The following is a 21,801-nucleotide window of genomic DNA, read 5'->3' as shown; positions in this document are numbered from 1 at the left end:
TAACACATCATGTCTAGCTCATCATCCAGGTAACATCTCAGTTTCAAATTTATGCAAGCAACTAGTGTGCAGGACTCTCTGTCTGTGTAAGAGGCATGATAAAGAACAGAAATTGGTCCCAGAATATCTGGAAAGGACCTTAATTCCTTTACATAGGAACTCACTTTCAGAGCTCATTTCACATGCTAAGTCATTATAGAATTATTCACTTTATCAAGAACACCTAGCATACCAAAATTCATTTCTCTAACTCAAACATATTACCTCAACTGCATGTTCTCCTTAAAGAGAAAACAGATCAAGACTAATTCCTTTCATTTTCCACAACATTTGGATGCTTTCCAGGGCTAGCTGAGACCATACTTGGTCATGTCCTTTTTTTTTTTCATTATTATTATTGAGAGTCTGGGCAGCAGAGAATCAGACTCCCACATGCACCCTGAATGGGATCCACTGGGTAACCTCCTACCCTGGTAGTGTTCTGCCCATCTGGAGCTGTTACTCCATTGCTCAACAACCGAACTATTTTAGCACCTGAGGCGAGGTCATAGAACCATCCTCAGCACCTGGGGCCAACTTGCTCAAACCATTCGAGCCTTGGTTGTGGTAGGGAAAGAGAGAGAAAGAAAAGGGGGAGGACTAGAAATGCAAATGGTCACATCTGCTTTTTCCCCTGTGTGCTTAATTCCCCTGTGTGCCCTGACAGGGAATCGAACCTGGGAATTCCGCATAGCAGGCCAACGTTCTACTGCTGAGCCAATCTACTAGAGGGCCATGTTCTTATAACATGATTTTTTATCATCATGGCGATGATGATCTCTCATCTTTGGGATGTAATTGAATCAGAGATGGAGCTGAATATAGCTTCTGTTATAATTCCCATTCCCAAATGTAAGACTATTTAAAATTCAGTTATAAACATAGATTTTACTGAATGTGTGAGGTGGGGGTATCTGTTTTCCTTAGATATCATTGCCTTTCAGTTTTGTGGGGAATGATGACCTTCCACTCCTCCAAAGCCCATTCTTTTCTACAACTTAGGTTCATTCTTTCCTCTACCTATTCTGTTTTCTCTTCTCTATTTACTACCTTGCTTTTAAGAGCACATCTAATCGTCTAACAAAGCAAGGTAGCAGTTATTTTTCATTGTTTATCTCTCTGCTGAAACTTAGAACAGGGTGGTCTCTGCCTCTGCTTCAGTAGGCATTTCAAAGTGTTTTTAATAAACACATACCTTTTTCTCTTTATCAAGAATTTTGAAACCTGTTGTTAAAATTGTAAACCCTTGTTTTAGCATTTAATAACATGGAACCCAGCAATTATTCTGCTGTAATAGAAAAGGAGGCTGTATGTAAAATTTTGAGCATTGCAAAGTGTGTGCAGGTACCCTTGCTTTGGAAATTCTGGGGCAATGTTGAACAGAAACATGGAGGTGAAATGGAATAGATATTTTGTTAGCATTGGAGTTTTGGTGACTTTTTTAGCCAAGCCATAGCTTCCCATGCCATCAAATTTTTCTAGACCATGAATCACAGGCAGTCCCAGTGGAAGAAGGAGATGTCTGCAAATGCATCCTTAAGGAACAGTGGTTTGGTTTTCCTTGAACAGTTTTTATGCAGCCTGCTATGAGTTTGGAGCTTTAAAGAATCAGTTCTTATTTTTCTAGAGCTGTAAAGCAATGGATTTCCAAGAATTCAGCTTATTATATAATTAGCTCTTCTTTGTTTTCAGGTTCAATCTGAATTACAATTATGGGAAATACCCTGTCAAGTGACTTGAATGGCCTAAGAGATTGTCCTTCTGGCTTCCAAAACCTTACAGGGGATTATTTGAAAAACAAAGATTAGTCAAATTCTTAGAAAAAGAATGTAGAATGGTGCTCACCAGAGGTTGGAGAGAGGAGGAAATGAGTCATTTAACAGACATAGTGTTTCAATATTACAATATGATAAAAGTTCTGGAGATCTGTTATATAGCAATGTGATTACTCTTAACACTACTGAACTGTAAGCTTAAAAATGGTTAAGACAATAAAAAGAACAATGAGTGAAAATGTGTGTAATTTGGAGAGTAAGAAGAAATATATTATTTTTGGGAGTTACCATAACTTCTTTTGTTGTTCATCAAGACAAAGTACATAGCCCATGGAAATTTCTTTCTTTCTTTTTTTTCTTTCTCTCTCTTTCTTTCCTTCCTTCCTTCCTTCCTTCCTTCCTTCCTTCCTTCCTTCCTTCCTTCCTTCCTTCCTTCCTTCCTTCCTCCTTTCCCTTCCCTTCCCTTCCTCCTTCCTTTCCTTCTTTCTTTTCTTTCTCTTTCTTTCTTTCTTTCTTTCTTTCTTTCTTTCTTTCTTTCTTTCTTTCTTTCTTTCTTCTTTCTTTCTTTCTTTTTTTCAAGGTAGAGGAATGGAGACAGAGAGACAAACTCCCCAGTTGGGGATCCATCCAGCAAGCCCCCTACAGGGCTATGCTCTGCCCATCTTGGGTTGTTGTTTGGCAACTGGGCTATTTTTAGTGCATGAGGTGGGAGGCACCAAAGAGCCATCATCAGTGCCCAAGGCCAACTTGCTCCAACAAGCTATGGCTTCAGGAGAGGAAGAGATTGATAGAGGAGAGAAAGAGAGAGAGAGAGAGAGAAGGGAGGAGTGGTGGAGAAGCAGATTCTGGCCTCTCCTGTGTGCCTTAACCCAGGACATCCACACACCAGCTGGTGCTCTACCACTGAGCCAACCAGCCAAGTCTTCTCAAGGAACAGAACTGAGCACTCACTCATAGTGATTTTTTTTCTATAAGCTCTCTACTCATCTGATGCCCATATTTTTTGAGATGTGATTATTTCTGCTATATAATACATAAATGAGCTCTTCATCTGTCATACAAGTAAAGAAAAGCTATTCAGAAAATGTTTGTCCTCTGGATTTCTTTATGGCATTTTTATCTCAATCAATTTATTTGAATATATTTATGTAGTTTTTTTTCTATGTTTTTAAGTTCTCTGGGTTTTTATTCCACTAGAATAAAATAAAAATTACAAGATTATTTTTTAATTGTATGAATTTGCTTGTATAGGTAGAATAAATCTAATCTTTATTTTTTTTAGGTGCCTACCCAGTTATCTGATACTACCTTTTAAATAGTTTGTATTTTCCTCCAATTTGAAATGACACCTTTAACATCGAGCATATTCCTATATGCATTTGATTCTATTTTCTAGTGGGTCCTATGGCTTTGTTTCTACATGTATGCCCCAATGATACACTGTTTTAACTATTGTTCTTATATGGTCAACTTAGCTATCTTTGTTCTCTGTATTCACAAGTCACCATCTCTTGAGAAGGATGGTACTGGGTCAGGGAGGCACTTGGAGAGAACTGAGCCCCCCTCTTTGAAAATCAGTTTCCAAATGGACATGTAAGGACTTTAAAAATTTTCTTGAAGACTGAGTTTAAACTTACTCCGCATATCACTATTCTAGCATGTGTCCAGGTGTTGTGTTTAGAAGTCAGCGCATTTTAACATCACTGAGTTGAGTCATACAGACCTTTGCATTTGAGAGAACTTTGGGAGATAGGCCTTCTCTTCTTCTCTAGTGTTTCCCATAACTGGCTGAACATTACTGTCATGTAGCAGGACATTTGGTTGTTTAAATAATGCCGTTTCTTAGGGTACCCTTCAAAACAATTAAGTCAGATGGTGGAAGGAGAGGGAGTCATCAGTGTGGCTTATGCAGCCAGTTTGAGCACCAGTGGTCGGTCATAATGCTCATTACAGTGAGATAACTTAAGATCATGAATGAAAACTGTCTCCCCTTTTTAAAGAACCAGGAGAAGAACCCCATTTCTCCATGCAGTGTTCATCCACTCCTCTTGCTGCTACTCCTCTTGGGTTATGTGATGTGATGTGAGGTTATCACTTCATAGTGAGCTCTTGTCTTGGAGAAGTTGAAAATCTCCAGAAATAAAGCCAGTAATTGACACCTCTGGGCAGATAATCAGGAAGTCTTTATTTTCTCTCTACTTTTCAACTGCTGTTTTGAATTAGAAATGAAAACTTTAAGCTCAAGAATGTGTTGCATGTTAAGGGAATTTGATGAATGAGTATTTCTTCTCCACAACACTACAGGACAGTGAGTTTGAGAACAACTCTCAGTTGCTTCTCTCACTCTGGTTACTCTCCTTGGAACTTACTGTCTCTTTTATGGAAGCTGAAGAAAACTAAGATGGTGCAGGCCTGGGGATGGAGGTGGGAAGAGATCCACTGAGTAAATACATTCCCATCAGCTTCCCATTTTCATTCCCCAGAGCTGCTTTATATAACAATTAGTTCTCTGCTGCAGAAGAATAGCTTTATTCCCAAACCCCAGGGACTGTGTCAATACTCTTATTCAATTAGGTCTGGCAGGTATTTCTAGAAGCATCAGATAGGTTGGACATGTCACAGTCAGAAAGGGTGCTCTCGGCACAGTTATATCAGTTTAAGTACTTGTTTATAGTAGATCCCACTCAAATAGAAAGCTTCCAAATCAACTAATAAATAGATTACAGAATATTTTTCCAAATGAATTATTATAAGCAGTTTCAAGAATAAGAGGCCCAGCAAACAATGGTAGGGAGTATTAGAAGCAACAATTTATTGATTACCTCAGAGTCATGTCCTGGCATGCTCTAGAACATTAGTCTCTGTGTTTTTATGTGGTTTATCTTCTACAGTCTGACATACATATATCTTAATTGGACATCTAGGGTTCTTGACACTTCCTGCTCACCAGGTACAATTAGTATGCTAACCTCAATAGAGTGGACTGGCACAGCAATCTGTAGATATCCAGAAAATCAAAGTCACTGTGCACTACATTGTGTCAGAAAGAAAAAGAGTTAACAAAGATTTTTTTAAAATCTTATTTAGAAAAATTAATTTAACAGGGTGACATTAATCAGTAAGAGTACATAGGTTTCAGGTAAAATTTTCTATAACATTTGAACTGTTGATTATGTTGTTTACCTATCACCCAAAATAAAATTGTTTTCTGTCACCTTATATTTGTCCCTCTTAACTCATTTCCCCCCACCCCACCCCTTATGCCCTTTAACCCTGGTAACAACTTCACTTTTATCTATGTCCATGAGTCTCAGTTTTATATCCCTGGATACAATATCAATGTACAGGAATCTATTCCTTTTCTATACACCAATGATAAAACTTCAGAAAATGAATACAAAACAACAATTTCTCTTACAGTTGCAACAAAAAATATAATACTTAGAAATAAACTTAACAAAAAATGTGAAGGAACTATATACTGAAAACTACAAAGCATTATTAAAATAAATTGAAAAAGACACAATGAAATGAAAAAATATTCCATGTTCATGGATTGGAAGAATCAACATAGTTAAAATGGCCATATTTCCCAAAGCTATGTACAAATTTAATGTAATTTCCATCAAAATTCCAATGTCATTTTTTAAAGAAATAGAACAAAGAATCAGCTGATTTGCATGGAACCATAAAATAACCCAAATAGCCAAAGCAATCCTAAGGAAAAAAAGAAAGATTTAACAAAGTTTTGAGCAAGAAGTTGAATGTCATTCCACTAGAAACAAACTGCTGATGGAGTTAATCCCTTTGCTGATGGAGATGATAAAGAACACATTCACCAGAACAATAATAGTATAAAAAGGTCTAAAGCTAGTGTTTGTTGGGTGATATCACAATTGGCATCTGGTGATTTCTACTGCTATTTCTTTTAAGATTTGGGTAGACCACCCTTATCCAATACAATCCATCTAGTTTCTGCAGTGACCAAATAGGTGAATTAAATAGATATACTATAATGCCAGACATCTCTTCAGCTTTTAAAACTTTATGGATAAAAAAATGTGCTATATGTATTCAGTGAAATATTCTGTTATAAAAAGAAAGAAATACTGCCATTTATGATAACATGGATGAATCGTAAAGGCATTATTTTAAGTGAAATGGGCCAGACAGAGAAAGACAAATAGTGTATGATCTCACTCATATGTGAAGTCTAAAATTACCAAACTGATAGAAACAGAGAACAGATAGGTAGTTGCCAAATGCAATGAATAGATGAGTGGGTTATAGAAAGAAACTGAGCGAAGGTTGTCAAAGAGTGGAAACTTCCAGTTAAAAAGTGAAAAAATTTTGGTATGTAATGTACAGCATGGGGACTATAGTTCATACTACTATATTATATTTTTAAAAATTGCTAAAAAAGTAGATTTTTAAAAGTTCTCTACACACAAAAAAATTATAAGTATGTGAGGTAACAGATGAATGTGTTAACTAATTTTATTATAGTAATCATTTGGTAATATAAGCATACATAATCTGTAAAAATTAATATTTCAATGGAAATAATATTTATTGTTAATATAAGGTCTACTGGAAAGGTGTCCGTTTCTATCACAAGTTTCTTTTTTTTTATAATTTTATTTTTTTAATGGGGCGACATCAATAAATCAGGTTACATATATTCAAAGATCAACAAGTCCAGGTTATCTTGTCTTTCAATTATGTTGCATACCCCTCACCCAAAGTCAGATTGTCCTCTGTCACCTTCTATCTAGTTTTCTTTGTGCCCCTCCCCCTCCCCCTTTCCCTCTCCCTTCCCCCCTCCCCCCGTAACCACCACACTCTTATCAATGTCTCTTAGTCTCACTTTTATGTCCCACCTACGTATGGAATAATGCAGTTCCTGTTTTTTTCTGATTTACTTATTTCACTTCATATAATGTTATCAAGATCCCACCATTTTGCTGTAAATGATCCGATGTCATCATTTCTTATGGCTGAGTAATATTCCATAGTGTATATGTGCCACATCTTCTTTATCCAGTCATCTATTGACGGGCTTTTTGGTTGTTTCCATGTCCTGGCCACTGTGAACAATGCTGCAATGAACATGGGGCTGCATGTGTCTTTACGTATCAATGTTTCTGAGTTTTTGGGGTATATACCCAGTAGAGGGATTGCTGGGTCATAAGGTAGTTCTATTTTCAGTTTTTTGAGGAACCACCATACTTTCTTCCATAATGGTTGTACTACTTTACATTCCCACCAACAATGTATGAGGGTTCCTTTTTCTCCACAGCCTCTCCAACATTTGCTATTACCTGTCTTGTTAATAATAGCTAATCTAACAGGTGTGAGGTGGTATCTCATTGCAGTTTTGATTTGCATTTCTCTAATAACTAATGAAGATGAGCATCTTTTCATATATCTGTTGGCCATTTGTACTTCCTCCTGGGAGAAGTGTCTGTTCATGTCCTCTTCCCATTTTTTTATTGTATTGCTTGTTTGTTTGTTGTTAAGTTTTATGAGTTCTTTGTATATTTTGGATATTAGGCCCTTATCTGAGCTGTTGTTTGAAAATATCATTTCCCATTTAGTTGGCTGTCTGTTTATTTTGTTATCAGTTTCTCTTGCTGAGCAAAAACTTCTTAGTCTGATGTAGTCCCATTCATTAATTTTTGCCTTCACTTCTCTTGCCATTGGAGTCAAATTCATAAAATGCTCTTTAAAACCCAGGTCCATGAGTTTAGTACCTATGTCTTCTTCTATGCACTTTATTGTTTCAGGTATTATGTTTAGATCTTTGATCCATTTTGAGTTAATTTTAGCACAGGGGGACAAACTGTAGTCCAGTTTCATTCTTTTGCATGTGCCTTTCCAGTTTTCCCAGCACCATTTATTGAAGAGACTTTCTTTTCTCCATGGTATGTTCTTGGCCCCTTTATCAAAAATTATTTGACTATATATATGTGGTTTTATTTCTGGACTTTCTATTCTGTTCCATTGGTCTGAGTGTCTATTTTTCTGCCAATACCATGCTGTTTTGATTGTCGTGACCCTATAATATAGTTTGAAGTTTGAAGTCAGGTATTGTAATGCCCCCAGCTTCATTCTTTTTCTTTAGGATTGCTTTGGCTATTCGGGGTTTTTTATAGTTCCATATAAATCTGATGATTTTTTTGCTCCATTTCTTTAAAAAATGTCATTGGAATTTTGATGGGAATTGCATTAAATTTGTATATTGCTTTGGGTAATAGCCTTTCTATATGCCAACAATGAAACAACTGAGAACGAACTCAAAAGAATAATCCCCTTCACAATTGCAACAAAAAAATAAAATACTTAGGAATAAACATAACAAAGAATGTAAAGGACTTATATAATGAAAACTATAAACCATTATTAAGAGAAATCGAGAAAGATATAATGAAATGGAAGAATATTCCCTGTTCTTGGTTAGGAAGAATAAATATAATCAAGATGGCTATCACAAGTTTCTACACATAAGCACATATTTGGCGCATGTGTGCCTCTCTATTTTTATCACTTAATGTATACATACTGATGTAGCAAATTAACTAAAACAAAGTTGATTCACGTTAGTCTTATGTGTGAAGCGATAGTGTACCCATGGCTATTGATAAAGTTCATTTATGCCACTGTAATTTTTATGAATTTCAACAAGGAAGAAATGCTACAGAAGCATGTCTGTCACATCCACCATATTCCCCGGACTTAGCACCCTCTGATTATCACTTGTGTTTTTTTTTGGGGGGGGGGTTGTATTTTTCCAAAGTTGGAAACGGGGAGGTAGTCAGACAGACTCCCACATGCGCCTGACCAGGATCCACCCAGCATGCCCACCAGGGGCCGATGCTCTGACCATCTGGGGCGTTGCTCTGCCACAATCAGAGCCACTCTAGCGCCTGAGGCAGAGACCACAGAGCCATCCTCAGCACTTGGGCAAACTTCGCTCCAATGGAGCCTTGGCTGCAGGAGGGGAAGAGAGACTTGTTTCTGTCCTTACAAATTTTTTGAAGGGCAAAAAATTCAAAAATGAAGAAGATATCAAACAAGCACTGGTTCAATTTTTTGCATCAAAAGATAAAACATTTTTCAAAAATGGGATATACAAATTGCCCCTCATGCTGGCAAGAAATCATTAATAATAATGGCAATTATATTATTTAATTAAGTTTATTGACAGTAAGAAAAATTTGTATTTTGTTTTATTCCAAAAATGAACAGAACTTTCTGGTAGACCTTATATTTAAATAGAACAATATTAATATTAAAATAAAAATAAAAGACAAATTTTCAACAGAAATAATGCAAATTAGATGATAGTGAAGTCTTATCTTTATAATACTAAGAGAAAAACTTTCAACCTGAATTTTTTGTCGAGTGGAAATAATTTTCAAAAATAAAGGCAAAGACTTTTTTAAACATACAAAAGGTAAAATGTATTCACATAAGATCTACAATACGGAAATGTTAAAGAAAGACTTTTAAGCAGAAGGAAAATAATATCAAATGGGGGTCTGGATTTTCACAAAGAACTTAAAATGAGACTACAAGAGTGAATATAAAAACTTGTCTTTTCATTAATATAATTTTAAAGCATAAGCAACTGTTTAAAACAAAAATAATAAGCATAGATTATATGGTTTATAGCATGTATACTACTAACATACGTGACAACAATGGTATAAATCCAAGAGGGAAAGAAAGTAATTGTAATGTATATGTATTACATACAAAATTTTATAGTATCACTTAAGAATGGCCAGTTGTAACTTAAAGATAAATGCCAAAAATCTTACTTCAAACATTTACAAAATGACTCTAGCTAATAAGTCAATCAAAGAGATAAAATAGAATCATAAAAAAATAATGAATGCAACAGAAGTCAGAAACAAAGAGAAAGGGAAACAAAAATATGTTGGACCAATAGTAAAATAGAAAATTTAAACTCAATCAATAATTGCATTAAATATGAAAGGGTTAAACAACCCAATTAAAAGACAAAGATTAATAGATTTAATAAAAACCCCAAGATTTAACTGTGTGGGCTTTTTATTGTGACTGTAACACAGTACCACAAAGTTGGTGTCTTATAAACAACCACAATGCATTCTCTTTTAGTTCTGGAGGTTAGAGCCTAAAATAGAGGAGCAGAGGTACATTCCTTCTGGAGCCTCTAGAGGAGAATCCATTTCTCCTGCCTTTTCTAGCTTCTCATGGTTTTTCATCCTCCATCCTCAAAGCCAGCTGTGTTGCACTTATAAATTTTGTTTTCTGTGTTCCATAATCATCTTGCCTTTTCTGACTAATCCTTCTGCCTCCCTCTTACAAACACCCTTGTGATTACATTGGGCCTACCCAGATAACCTACAATAGTATCTGCATCTCAAGATCCTTAATCACAATACTTGCACTGAGATTTTTTTCTCTGAGCTTCAACTCCTTGTGTGTTATGGAATTGTTAAATGAAGTTGTAATTTTCCAAGTACAATCTACATAATTTACTAATAAAAAGAATAAATAAGAAAAAAAACCCAACAACAACCTAAAAAACAAAACTATTCTAATCACATTTGCAAAGTCCCTTTTTCTCCGTAAGGTAAAATATTCACAGACTCCAAGTGTTGGGACGCAGGCATCTTCTGGGAAGCCATCATTACTCAGCCTACCATGCCCCTACACACTATTTACAGGAAACCCTCTTTAACTGTAAAGAAAAATAGAAGTTGAAAGCAAAAGAATGGAGACAGATGTACTGTGCTAGCACAAAGAGAAAAAAAAAACCTCAGAGAGGCCAAAGTAATATGAGAAAGTAAATTTCAGAGCAATGAATATCACTGGAAAAGAGAATGTTATTTTACAATGAAAATGTTCTTCAGGAAGACATAAAAAAATCATAAATGTTTAGGCATCAAATAACAGCTTCAAAATGCATAAAGCTAATCTAATAGGACAGCAAAGAGAAATAGACAAATCTACAATTACAGTTGGAAATAACAATGTCTCTATTTCATTAATTGATAGAATAACTAAATGGCAACCAAATATAGAAGGCCTGCTTACTTGTACCAATTGATGTTTATGGAGCATTCCACCCAATAATAGCAGAAGTTATGTTCTCTTTAAATGCACACATTTTCCAAGATAGATGAAATCTGAGGACATAAAACATAAATTAATAAATTTATTTATTATTTTTTTTAGTAACTTGGCTAGACTGATTTATTAATGCTTATTTACCCCACAATGTAAAGCATCTGGTGTCACTCCTCAGAGTGCTCAGCCGTAGGCTTGCACACAATCATCCTGAGATGGCAGTGCTTCTATTAGGCTTTTTAGAGTCTCTTTCCATAATCTCTCCATTAAACTGTCTTGTACCACTGGTATCATAACCAGCTGTTAGAGCTCCACTAATTTTGGTTCATTGAGGTATAGTTTTGGATGGTGCCTTGGAGAATAAATTGGTCTTGTGTGAACCAACTAAATTTGGGGAAGGGTAGTTTTTGAGGTTTTTGACTGAGGAGGGTTCCTAACTGTCTCTTCCCCTGGTTCTTACTGATAGCTAGCTAGCCTATGGTTTAGCTTGCTGATCTTAATTAAGAGGAGTATGTAATTTTTTACCACCCAGATTTCTTGACTGCTTACCACTCAAACCTCAATTGGTTGTGAAATAATTCTTGAGCTTGAATTCCTTTACAATTTGTACAAATAAAGTCAAATAATGTCTTTGGGAAGAATTGCACAGTTCTTTGTTCTTATGTACCTTCCCTCACCCTGAGCAAAAACCTCTGAGTTCCTGTTCTAGAGCTGTGGGTATGACAGTGGCCACTTCTCTCAGTAACACCTCTGCTTCAAAGCAAGCACTATATAAGGGCAGAAGCCTCTTATTTTCTCAACTTGCCCCGGCTGAATTGGAACCCCCGCAAACTATGCAAGTGTGAGCAGAACTCCAGAATCCTCAGCCTGCTGCACTTACCATAGGTCCTCCACCGTATGAAGGGTGTGGTTAGGGAGCCCCTGATGTCTGTCTCACCAGAAATTTAGCTTCTTCAGCTCAGAGCTGGGCTGATGAAAAACACTAATGGCCTGCCCCTCTCAGTGTGATACTGTGAGCTGTGTCCCTTAGCTGGGAGCTGAGGGTAGACAGAGCCTTGTTTTCCTGGCCATACCTAACCAAAGTGGAGATTCTGTCATACTGAGCTGGGAGGAGTGTGGAGAGAGAGAAAGTATTGACTCAGGTGCCATGGACTCTCACTTTTCTTACCAAAATTTAGTAGATTTTTCTGAATAAGTATTAGAGCAACTTCTAGAGACTTTAAATGGTTTTTTTTTTCCTGTATTTTTCTGAAGCCGGAAACAGGGAGAGACAGTCAGACAGACTCCCACATGCGCCCGACCGGGATCTACCCCGTACACCCACCAGGGGGCGACGCTCTGCCCACCAGGGGGGGATGCTCTGCCCCTCTGGGAGGGGTCGCTCTGTTGCGACCAGAGCCACTCTAGCGCTTGGGGCAGAGGCCGAGGAGCCATCCCCAGCGCCCGGGCCATCTTTGCTCCAGTGGAGCCTCGGCTGCGGGAAGGGAAGAGAGAAACAGAGAGGAAGGAGAGGGGGAGGGGTGGAGAAGCAGATGGGCGCCTCTCCTGTGTGCCCTGGCCGGGAATCGAACCCCGGACTTCTGCACGCCAGGCCGACGCTCTACCACTGAGCCAACCGGCCAGGGCTAAATGGTTGTTTTTAAAGTAATTAGCTACAGGTCTGGCCTGTGGTGTTAACCAGGAACGCTGATGTCAGTTCGAAATTCTGGGTTTGCACAGTAAAGGCACATATGGCAATCAAGCAATCAATGAACAACTAGGCTGAAGCAACTATGAGTTGACACTTCTCACTTCCTGTTTCTCTTTCTGCAAAATTAATAAATAAAATCTTTAAAAAATAATTTGCTCAGGAATGATTGTTTTATTTGGGTATTGGTTCTCTGAAACTCTTGACATTGCCATTCTAGAATTCAACAACTTTTGAATTTTTTATTTTTGTGTAGTAGTGTATAGAGCAGAGGGAGACTTTTCCTGGTACAGCTGAAGACAAAGGTGGTTAAGTATTTACTCTTCTTAGTTGAAGAGACCCTCAGATCTTGGCACACACCACCTCCCTTTGCTAACTGCCTGTTTGGCACAACTGGAACAAATGCTCTCTATCTCCTCCCTATCATTGTTTGGGAACCACAACAGCATCTCCAAAGGTCTGCCACCAAGTGACCACTAAAAAGCAGTCACCTAAAAGAGCTAGATGATGTTGTTCAGGAGTTGGGGTGGAACCCTTGACCTCATCAGTTCTATGGAGTGGTTAGAGAAAGACAGAGTAAAAAGTCTTCTAATGTCTCTCTCTTCTTTCCTTTCCAATCATCATAAAAAAAGAAACATTGATTCAAGGAGAGAAAGCATGTGTGTACAACAGTATACCATGTCATATGGAAGTGTTCAGTGAAATCACAACTGAGAAGAATATATTGTGTAATGGTGTGCATTGCCTCTTATTTTGGAGAGATGAACACAGCAATTATTATACTGCTTAAAAAGCCTGACTTAGAACATCTTGAATAGGAGAAAGTGGAATAAGAAACAAAGAAAATTTATGAACATCAAAATAGAAAATGATTTTCATCTTAATGTCTTTTTTTTTTTGGTGACAGATACAGAGAGAAAGACAGATAGGGACAGATAGACAGAAAGGAGAGAGATGAGAACCATCAATTCTTTGTTGTGGCTTCTTAGTCTCCTTAGTTGTTCATTGATTGCTTTCTCATATGTGCCTTGACAGGGGGTGGGGGTGGGGTTCAACTGCTGCAGAGTGAATGACCTCTTGCTCAAGCCAGTAACCTTTTGGTTATGTCTGTGATCCCACACTCAAGCCAGTGACCCCGCGCTCAAGCTGGATGATGCTGCTCTCAAGCTGGTGACCTTGGGGTTTTGAACCTGGGTCTTCTAAGTCCCAGTCCGATGCTCTATCCCAGTGGTTCTCAACCTTTCTAATGCTGTGACCCCACAATACAGTGCCTCATGTTGCGGTGACCCCAAACCAAAAAATAATTTTGGTGGCTACTTCATAACTGTAATTTTGCTACAGTTATGATTCGGAATGTAAATACCTGATATGCATTATGTATTTTCCGATGGCTTTAGGCGACCCTGCCGGGGTTGCGACCCACAGGTTGAGAACTGCTGTTCTATCCACTGCACCACTGCCTGGTCAGGCTTAATGGGTTTAAGCAAACCACTTGGATACTATCTGATTATCAAGCACAAAACAAGCAATATGATATCTGCTCCAAATATTTTACCTTTTATCTGTTTGATGACCTTGGTTAGAATTTCATTGGTCAAACTGAAGAACAGACATATATTTCATAAAGATAAACCATATTTGGAAACGTAAAACAACTCTGAATAACTGTCTGAAGTTATTAAAGTTTAAAGAACTAAAATCATATAGAATATGCTCCTTGACTTAAGAAATTTAGATTAAAAATTAATTTAAAAATTTATAAAAATGCCAAATATTTGGAAATTAGTCAAGCACACCAATATACTGTAAGAATTAAATTAGAGGTAAGAATTAAATTACAAAGGTAAATTAAAAAATATTTTGAAACTACAGTATATCAATATTTGATATTCATATTGAATTTAGGAAAATTTATAATTTTAGAACTTTATTAACTTAAAAGGATTAAAATCACTGATCTAAGTTCATATTCTAAAAGATAAGAAGAGAAAGGAATTTAAGTGCAATGCATATAGAGGAAAGAAATTTATAAATGAAAAAGATAATGTAAAGACACATGCACCCCCAAGTTTATCACAGCATTATTCACAGTGGTTAAGATATGGAACCAACCAAAGTGTCCTTCAATGGAGGATTGGATAAAGAAGATGTGGTACATATATACAAGGAAATACTACTCAGCCATAAGAAACAACATAATGCCATTGACAACAACATGGATGGACCTTGACAACATTATACTGAGTACAATAAGTAAATCAGAAAAAGGTAAGAACTATATGATTTCACATATAGGTGGGAGACTCATGGACATAAATAAAAGTGAAGTGCTTAGTAAGGGGGAGGGGAGAAAAGAGGGACAAGTATTTCATGACGGAGACAGTTTGACTTTGGTGATGGGTACACAACACAATCAACAGTTCAAAGACTATGGAGATGTGTACCTGAAACCCATGCATGTCACTGGAAGAAAAAGTCAGACACTGGGTTACCCATCACCCCAATGCCAATAAAGAGAAATGAGGACCAAGTAGGCATAAGGTATGTCTTTCATTTCAAATTGCAGCAACTTGAGAAGGCAGGTTACTCCTGTTCAAAAGAACAGTCTTAACAGTCCCCTGGTACTTCTGGTTTTTTTAGGGTTCAGGGGCTGTTAGTAATGGCATAAGGGGCAAAAGAAAAAAAAGAGAAAAGTCCGTGCAGATAGTCATGTAACAGTGTGTGGGAGACGGGAGTCCGGTTTGCAGGAACATCTTTTCTGCAAGTTCTTCTGATGTAGCACAGGCCTAATCAGCATAGTCCAGTCCTATCTGGTGTCTTGGTAAATTTTCAAGGCCAGGGTGGAAGAGGGAGTAGCCATCTCCAGGAACAGCCAGGGTTATGATACCTCTGAGAAGCTGTGCAAGAGAACTCCCTGTGTTTCTTAGGCCAGTGATTTTCAACCTTTTTGGAGCCGCGGCACATTTTTTACATTTACAAAATCCTGGAGCATACCACCTAACAAAATAACACAAAATGACACTCTAACACAGTACATATTATACATATAGTTAATAATATAGTTTCTAAATGTAACTATACTCACTTAGTGCGAAACCTGAGCCTGTTTCAATGAACACAAAAGGGATATCCTGGCAGGAATGGTAGAAAGACACACACAAAGCTCTTCCTCAACAGTTCTCAGTCTCTCTCTGCTTTTAGTTTTTATCGCAGTCAAGCTTGAGAAGCTCAGCTCACATAGATATGTGGTTGAAAATGGGAGCAATGTCAAAATAGCTTTGTTGGCCAGAATGGGGAACTCCTTGGCAACAGATAACCAAAAACTGTCCAAAAGAAGATCAGCAAACTTTAGCTTTAAAGTTATATAACATTGTGATGCATTGTATATCGCCCTCTGCGGGGGCCTCTTTTAAAAAGAAAAAGGTCAAATATCTATATACATCATCAGGATAGACATAACCAGCTGAGGCTGAGGCTTCATCTAGTGGTGGCAACATTTACCTCCAGTCCTGACCAGGATTAGAAATCGGGACCATGGGGAGGAGTAGCAGCTTCAACTACTCATGGCCACACAATGACAAGTGAGCAGCAGCCCAAGCAGGGACCTTCCTGGGTGTGGATGAGAGGCGGCCTACTATAGGTTCATCACTAGTGGTTGGGATGAATCCTAGAAGGTGATTGGTCAGTGAGAGTTCTTGTGCCTCCACTCTTCCTGTCGCTGATAGCTGGAGGGATTGTGAGGGGAATGTCTATGTTCGGATGGAGGCAGCTGGCGGGCCAGATAAATAGCCTCCGCGGGCCATATCCAGCACGTGGGCCGTAGTTTGGGGACCCATGTTTAATTTCCCCAGGGCACACCTGACCATGTCTCACGGCACACTAGTGTGCAGTGGCACACTGGTTGAAAAACACTGTCTTAGGCAACAAAATAAAAGTAAATTTGTGAACTAAGCTCTTAGTTATCTACAGTGCCTTAACTCCTTGCAAGAAATTCTGTGACTTAGCCCTTAAAAAACAATCATTGTAATTTAATCCCTTACATGTAATCTTATTAATCAATGTCACTCTATTAAATTTAATTTTCTAACCAAAAAAAGAAAAAGATAAAAATTTTAAAAAGTTAGCATTTTCTCATTTAAAAATACTTACAAAATTGATCACTTATAATGATCAAGAAAAAGCACAATATTGAATATAAACTGTAATTTAAAAATAAATTTTAAGTGCAAAGTGATAAATTACTAATATCAAGAATTACAGTGAACATATCATGACATATTTTACACACAAAACTGAACCTATTAAAGAAATTTATGAACATATTTATGCCAATACATTTGACAATCTAGATGAAATAGTCTCTGAAAATGTCAACTTATCAAAATTGACCAAGTAAAATGAGAACATTTAGATAATCATGTATTAATCAAAATTAATTCCAGACTTAAAAATTTCCCAGGAAAGAAGCTGAATGGACAGATAGATTCATTGGTGATTGCTATCAAATATTAAGGAAAAATAAAACCAGTCATATATTATTGTTCTCAGAAAAATGCTACAAGCACCTCATAGGTTATTTTATGAGGCCAGCATAAATTTGACCCCCCAAGTAGGACAATAATAGTACAAGGTAATAAAATTATACATCAAATTTCTAATAAACATACATCAAAAAATCCTTAACAAAACATTGCAAATTGAATATAGCAATATAAATTAATGGTGGTAAATCATGACCAATGGGGCTTTTCTCAGGAAAATAGGATTTCCTGACCAGGTAGAGGCACAGTGGATGGAGCATTGGCCTGAGATACTGAGGACCCAAGATCAAAACCTCAAGGTTTCTGGCTTGATTTCAGGCTCACCAGCTTGAGCGTGGGGTCGCCAGCTTGAGCGTAGGGTCATAGACATGACCCCATGGTCGTTGGCTTGAGCTCAAAGGTCGCTGGCTTGAAGCCCTAGGTCACTGGCTTCAGTCTAGGTGCTGGCTTGATTAAGGGGTCATTGGCTTAGCTACAGCCTCCTGGTCAAGGCACATATGAGAAAGCAATCAATGAACAACTAAGATGCCACAACAAAGACTTGATGCTTCTCATCTCTCTGTTTCTGTCTGTCCCTCCATCACTCTCTCTCTCTCTCTCAAAAAAGTATTAATTTTTCACTTAAAAATAAATACAAATGCAATTCACAAAATTAAGAGATTAAAGGAGAAAAATCATATGATTATTTTAATGGAGGCAGAAAAAAATTTTTTTTTATTCAGTGAGAAGAGAGGAGGCAGACACAGACTCCTGCATGCACCCCAACTGAGATCCACCTGGCAAGACAACTAGGGGATGATGCTCTGCCCACCTGGGACATTGCTATGTTGCTCACTAACCGAGCTCTTCTTAGTGCTTGAAGTAGAGGCTATGGAGCCATCCTCAGTGCCTGGGGCCAATTTGCTTCAGTCAAGCCATGGTTGCAGGAGGGGAAGAGAGAGAGAGAGAGAAAGAGAGAGAGAGAGAGAGAGAGAGAGAGAGAGTGAGAAAGAGAAGCGAGAGAGGGAGTGTTCCCTGGTTGGGAATTAAACCCGGGACATCCAAATGCGGAGCCAGTGCTCTACTACTATGCCAACTGGCCAAGGCCAGAAAACAATATTTCACAAAAGTCAACATGTATTTTTAACTAAGAAAAAGAAAGAAAGAAAGAGAGAGAGAGAGAGAGAGAGAGAGAGAGAGAAAGGAAGAAAGAAAGAAAGGAAAGAAAAAAAGAAAGAAAGCCTGACAAGAAAATTAAAAAAGAACACTTTCTCAATTGGATAAATTATATTAGTGAAAATTTAAAATGAACATTGTACATTGCAGTGACTCTTGAGGCTTTTCCATTTAGACCAGAAAAAAAAAATGGATTTCTCTCTCACCACTTTCATTAAACCTAATAGTAGAGATCTTCAGGCCATAGTAGAGGTGCTAATCAGTGCAGTAAAGCTAGAGGTAAAAGTCATAAAGTTATGAGAAAGACACAAAACTGTCTTTATTCACAAATAAAATTATTATTTTGCCACATAATATCTTTCTCCACTTTGTCAAAGCATAGACACTGATAGTCTCTGCATATTAAATATATGCAGAAGACAGGAGCAAAGAGAGATTGAGATCTTCCTTAGTCTTACTGTATCAGGGAAGGGATCATTAATTCATGTTTGATCAGAGGCTTTTCACTGGACCAATCACCTGGGCACCATATTTAGTCCAGCATGAGACACAGGGCACAAAAACTGTAAAACAGAAGGAAATCTTACCTCTTGCCACAGCATAGATGGACCTGGAGACCATTATGCTGAGTGAAATAAGCCAAACACCATGTGATCTCACTCTCATATATAGAATCTAATGAACACAATAAACTGAGAAACAAAATTGAAACAGAGCAGCAGACACAGGAAACAGAGGGAAAGGGGAAGAGGGGACTGGATCATAGAAGGTGAAGGGATTAGCCATAAACCTATATATATAACACATGGATACAAACATCAGAGTGGAAATAGTCAGAGGGAAAGGGCAGGTAGAGGTAGGGGATGGAGGACAAAGCAAGGAGACTGGGAGTAGAAAGAGACTTTGCTTGGGGCAGCAGGGGGCAGGATGCAGGGTAAAGGTGGTGTTATATTGAAGTATACACTTGAAAAAGGTATCTTTAGGTGAACCATATCAGCCCAATAAATTAAAAAAAAAATATATATATATGGTCTACCAGAAAGTTCTTTCCGTTTCTATCACAACAAGTTTTGACACGTAAGCACATGTTTATTTGGCGCATGTGTGCCTCTCTATTTTTATCACTTAATGTATACATATTGACGTAGCAAATTAACTAAAATAAAGTTGATTCACGTTAGTCTTATGTGTGAAGCGATAGTGTACCCATGGCTACTGATAAAGTTCATTTATGCCACTGTAATTTTTACGAATTTCAACAAGGAAGAAATGCTACAGAAGCATGTCTGTCACATCCACCATATTCCCTGGACTTAGCACCCTGTGACTATCACTTGTTTTTGTCCTTACAAATTTTTTGAAGGGCAAAAAATTAAAAAATGAAGAAGATATCAAACAAGCACTGGTTCAATTTTTCGCATCAAAAGATAAAACATTTTTCAAAAATGGGATATACAAACTTCCTTTACTCTGGCAAGAAATCATTAATAATAATGGTAATTATATTATTTAATAAAGTTTATTGACGGTAAGAAAAATTTGTATTTTGTTTTATTCCAAAAACGGACAGAACTTTCTGGTAGACCATATCTATATATACATATTATATATATATATGTATACATATATATAAAATACACACACATATATATATAATAAAAGAAAGTGTCAAAGAGACAGGATTGTGTTGTCTGAAATAAGAAAAATCTTGTTTAAATAATTTTGAAGCCACACATCTAAGAGAAGAGATTCTAGAAAGAACTCTCCAGAGTTGCCGTATCAGTTATGGTGTAATCATGAAAACAGAAATCACTAATTTGTTGAAATAAATAAATTTGTATAGCTGATAGAGGAAGGCTCATGATGCAAGCAGCCCAGGGCTAAGTAGTGGCTTGAAGAAGAAATAATCTAAAGCTGGAAAGACGACAAGGAAGTGATACTGAAGCCCACAGGCCTGGGCTTCAGTACATTACACAGGGCCTATCTTGTGGGAGCTGGAGCAACCGAGGGGGTAATCTGGCGATCGGATAACACCAGGGGCAATAAGCAAATAGGGAAACCCCAAATTGCCCTCTCCTCCTCACTCAGGATTTTCATCCAGGGCTTCCTATATTGGCCAAACCCAGCAGGAGCCAGATAAAGGAGAAAAGGGGCTACTGTGCTGCAGATGCAATTTCCACTGCAATAGAGAGCAGCAGGCTAGGAGAACAGGTCTCAGAGAAAACAGATAAGACTAGCAAAGATGTCCTATCCAAATATTAGTATTAGAGAGACAGAGAAAATTTTCTATGTCAAATAGGGGCTTAGAAAAATTCACAAACTCGTTTTTTTCTTTTTTAGTTTATAGATGCCATAAGCTTCATTTATTCTATTTATTATTTTTATTTGTTTATCTATCTATTTATTTTTTCCTGTTCTTGAAATTGATGTTATTTAATATAGTCCCTTTTTTAATTTCCCTACACTTTTTTTTAAATACATGGTTTTTATTACATCTTTAAAATAGAGCAAATAAGTCTGAAGAATTATTCAGCACCTTGCTGTTTCTATAGTTAAGACAACCTGAATTTTATTCATCAGCTTGCTGAACTGTCCCTTTTTCAGAAACATAGATACCATCCAAAAATGTTCTGATATCCTTCTTTTTAACTTTTGTGGTGTACTGGCTGAATTTGATGTAAGTTCAATGCTGTTTCCATTAAGAATCAACTCATCTTTCTGGACTTAAGATACTGAACAAGCAACGCCTGACCTCATCTGAACCCTGCAGATGCATTTTTCACTCATTGGTGGGGAAGTGAGAATACACAGACCTCATCTTGTTAAGAAGCTCAGAGTAATGCCCTTGATTACGTTTTGCACGTGACTGCAAATATTGCAAACACTGGCCAGTTCCTCTCTATTTCCCCACCATTTGTCAACCCAGAGCCTTTTTTTTTTCTTTCCAAGAGGCTGAGTTCTACAGTGATGTGATTGAAGTCCCTCCACAGGATGCCTCTGGGGCCCTTCACAATAACTGTGTCCCTTCAGAGTTATGTCAACATTTTCTGGGATGTAGACAATCTGATTGCTGAGACTGGTCTTCATGCTCGTAGTACATGTGGCAAAGAGAGAATGTCTTTGGCCCTAAACCGTTTTCACTCACTCTACTCTCCTGCTTCTAGCAACCATCAGTTTGCTCTATGTATCTATGGGTATGTTTCTCTTTTGTTTTGTTTATGTATTTGTTTGTTTTTTAAATTTCCACAAATAAAATAAAATGGTATTTATGTTTGTCTGTCTGACTTATTCACTTAGTACAATACCCTCTAGTCCAACCATGTTGTCGCAAATGGCAAGATTTCATTCTTTTAATTGCTATGCAATATTTCATTTTATATATACTATATCTTCTTTATCTGCTCATCTATTGATGAACACCTAGGTTACTTCCATATTTAGGCTATTATAAGTAATACTGTAATAAACAAAGGGTTGCATATAT

General features: G+C 37.4%; 1 protein-coding gene and 1 pseudogene across 1 annotated transcript in view; both read right to left on the bottom strand.

Annotated features, from left to right (window-relative positions):
• Positions 1–10,844: 10,844 nt before the first annotated feature.
• The window catches only part of LOC136330949 (guanylate-binding protein 6-like), an 88,851-nt gene continuing 77,894 nt past the window's right edge, over positions 10,845–21,801 (bottom strand). The window contains exon 12 of the mRNA XM_066268600.1: positions 10,845–10,993. Within this exon, the coding sequence (XP_066124697.1) occupies positions 10,950–10,993 (44 nt within the window). The 3' untranslated portion in view covers positions 10,845–10,949. The remainder of the gene's footprint in view (positions 10,994–21,801) is intronic.
• Positions 20,887–21,404, bottom strand: LOC136328980 (large ribosomal subunit protein uL6 pseudogene; annotated as a pseudogene).

Source organism: Saccopteryx bilineata, chromosome 3, assembly GCF_036850765.1.
Source record: "Saccopteryx bilineata isolate mSacBil1 chromosome 3, mSacBil1_pri_phased_curated, whole genome shotgun sequence".
Taxonomy (NCBI): Eukaryota; Metazoa; Chordata; class Mammalia; order Chiroptera; family Emballonuridae; genus Saccopteryx; species Saccopteryx bilineata.
This window is presented reverse-complemented; position numbering and strand designations above follow the sequence as displayed.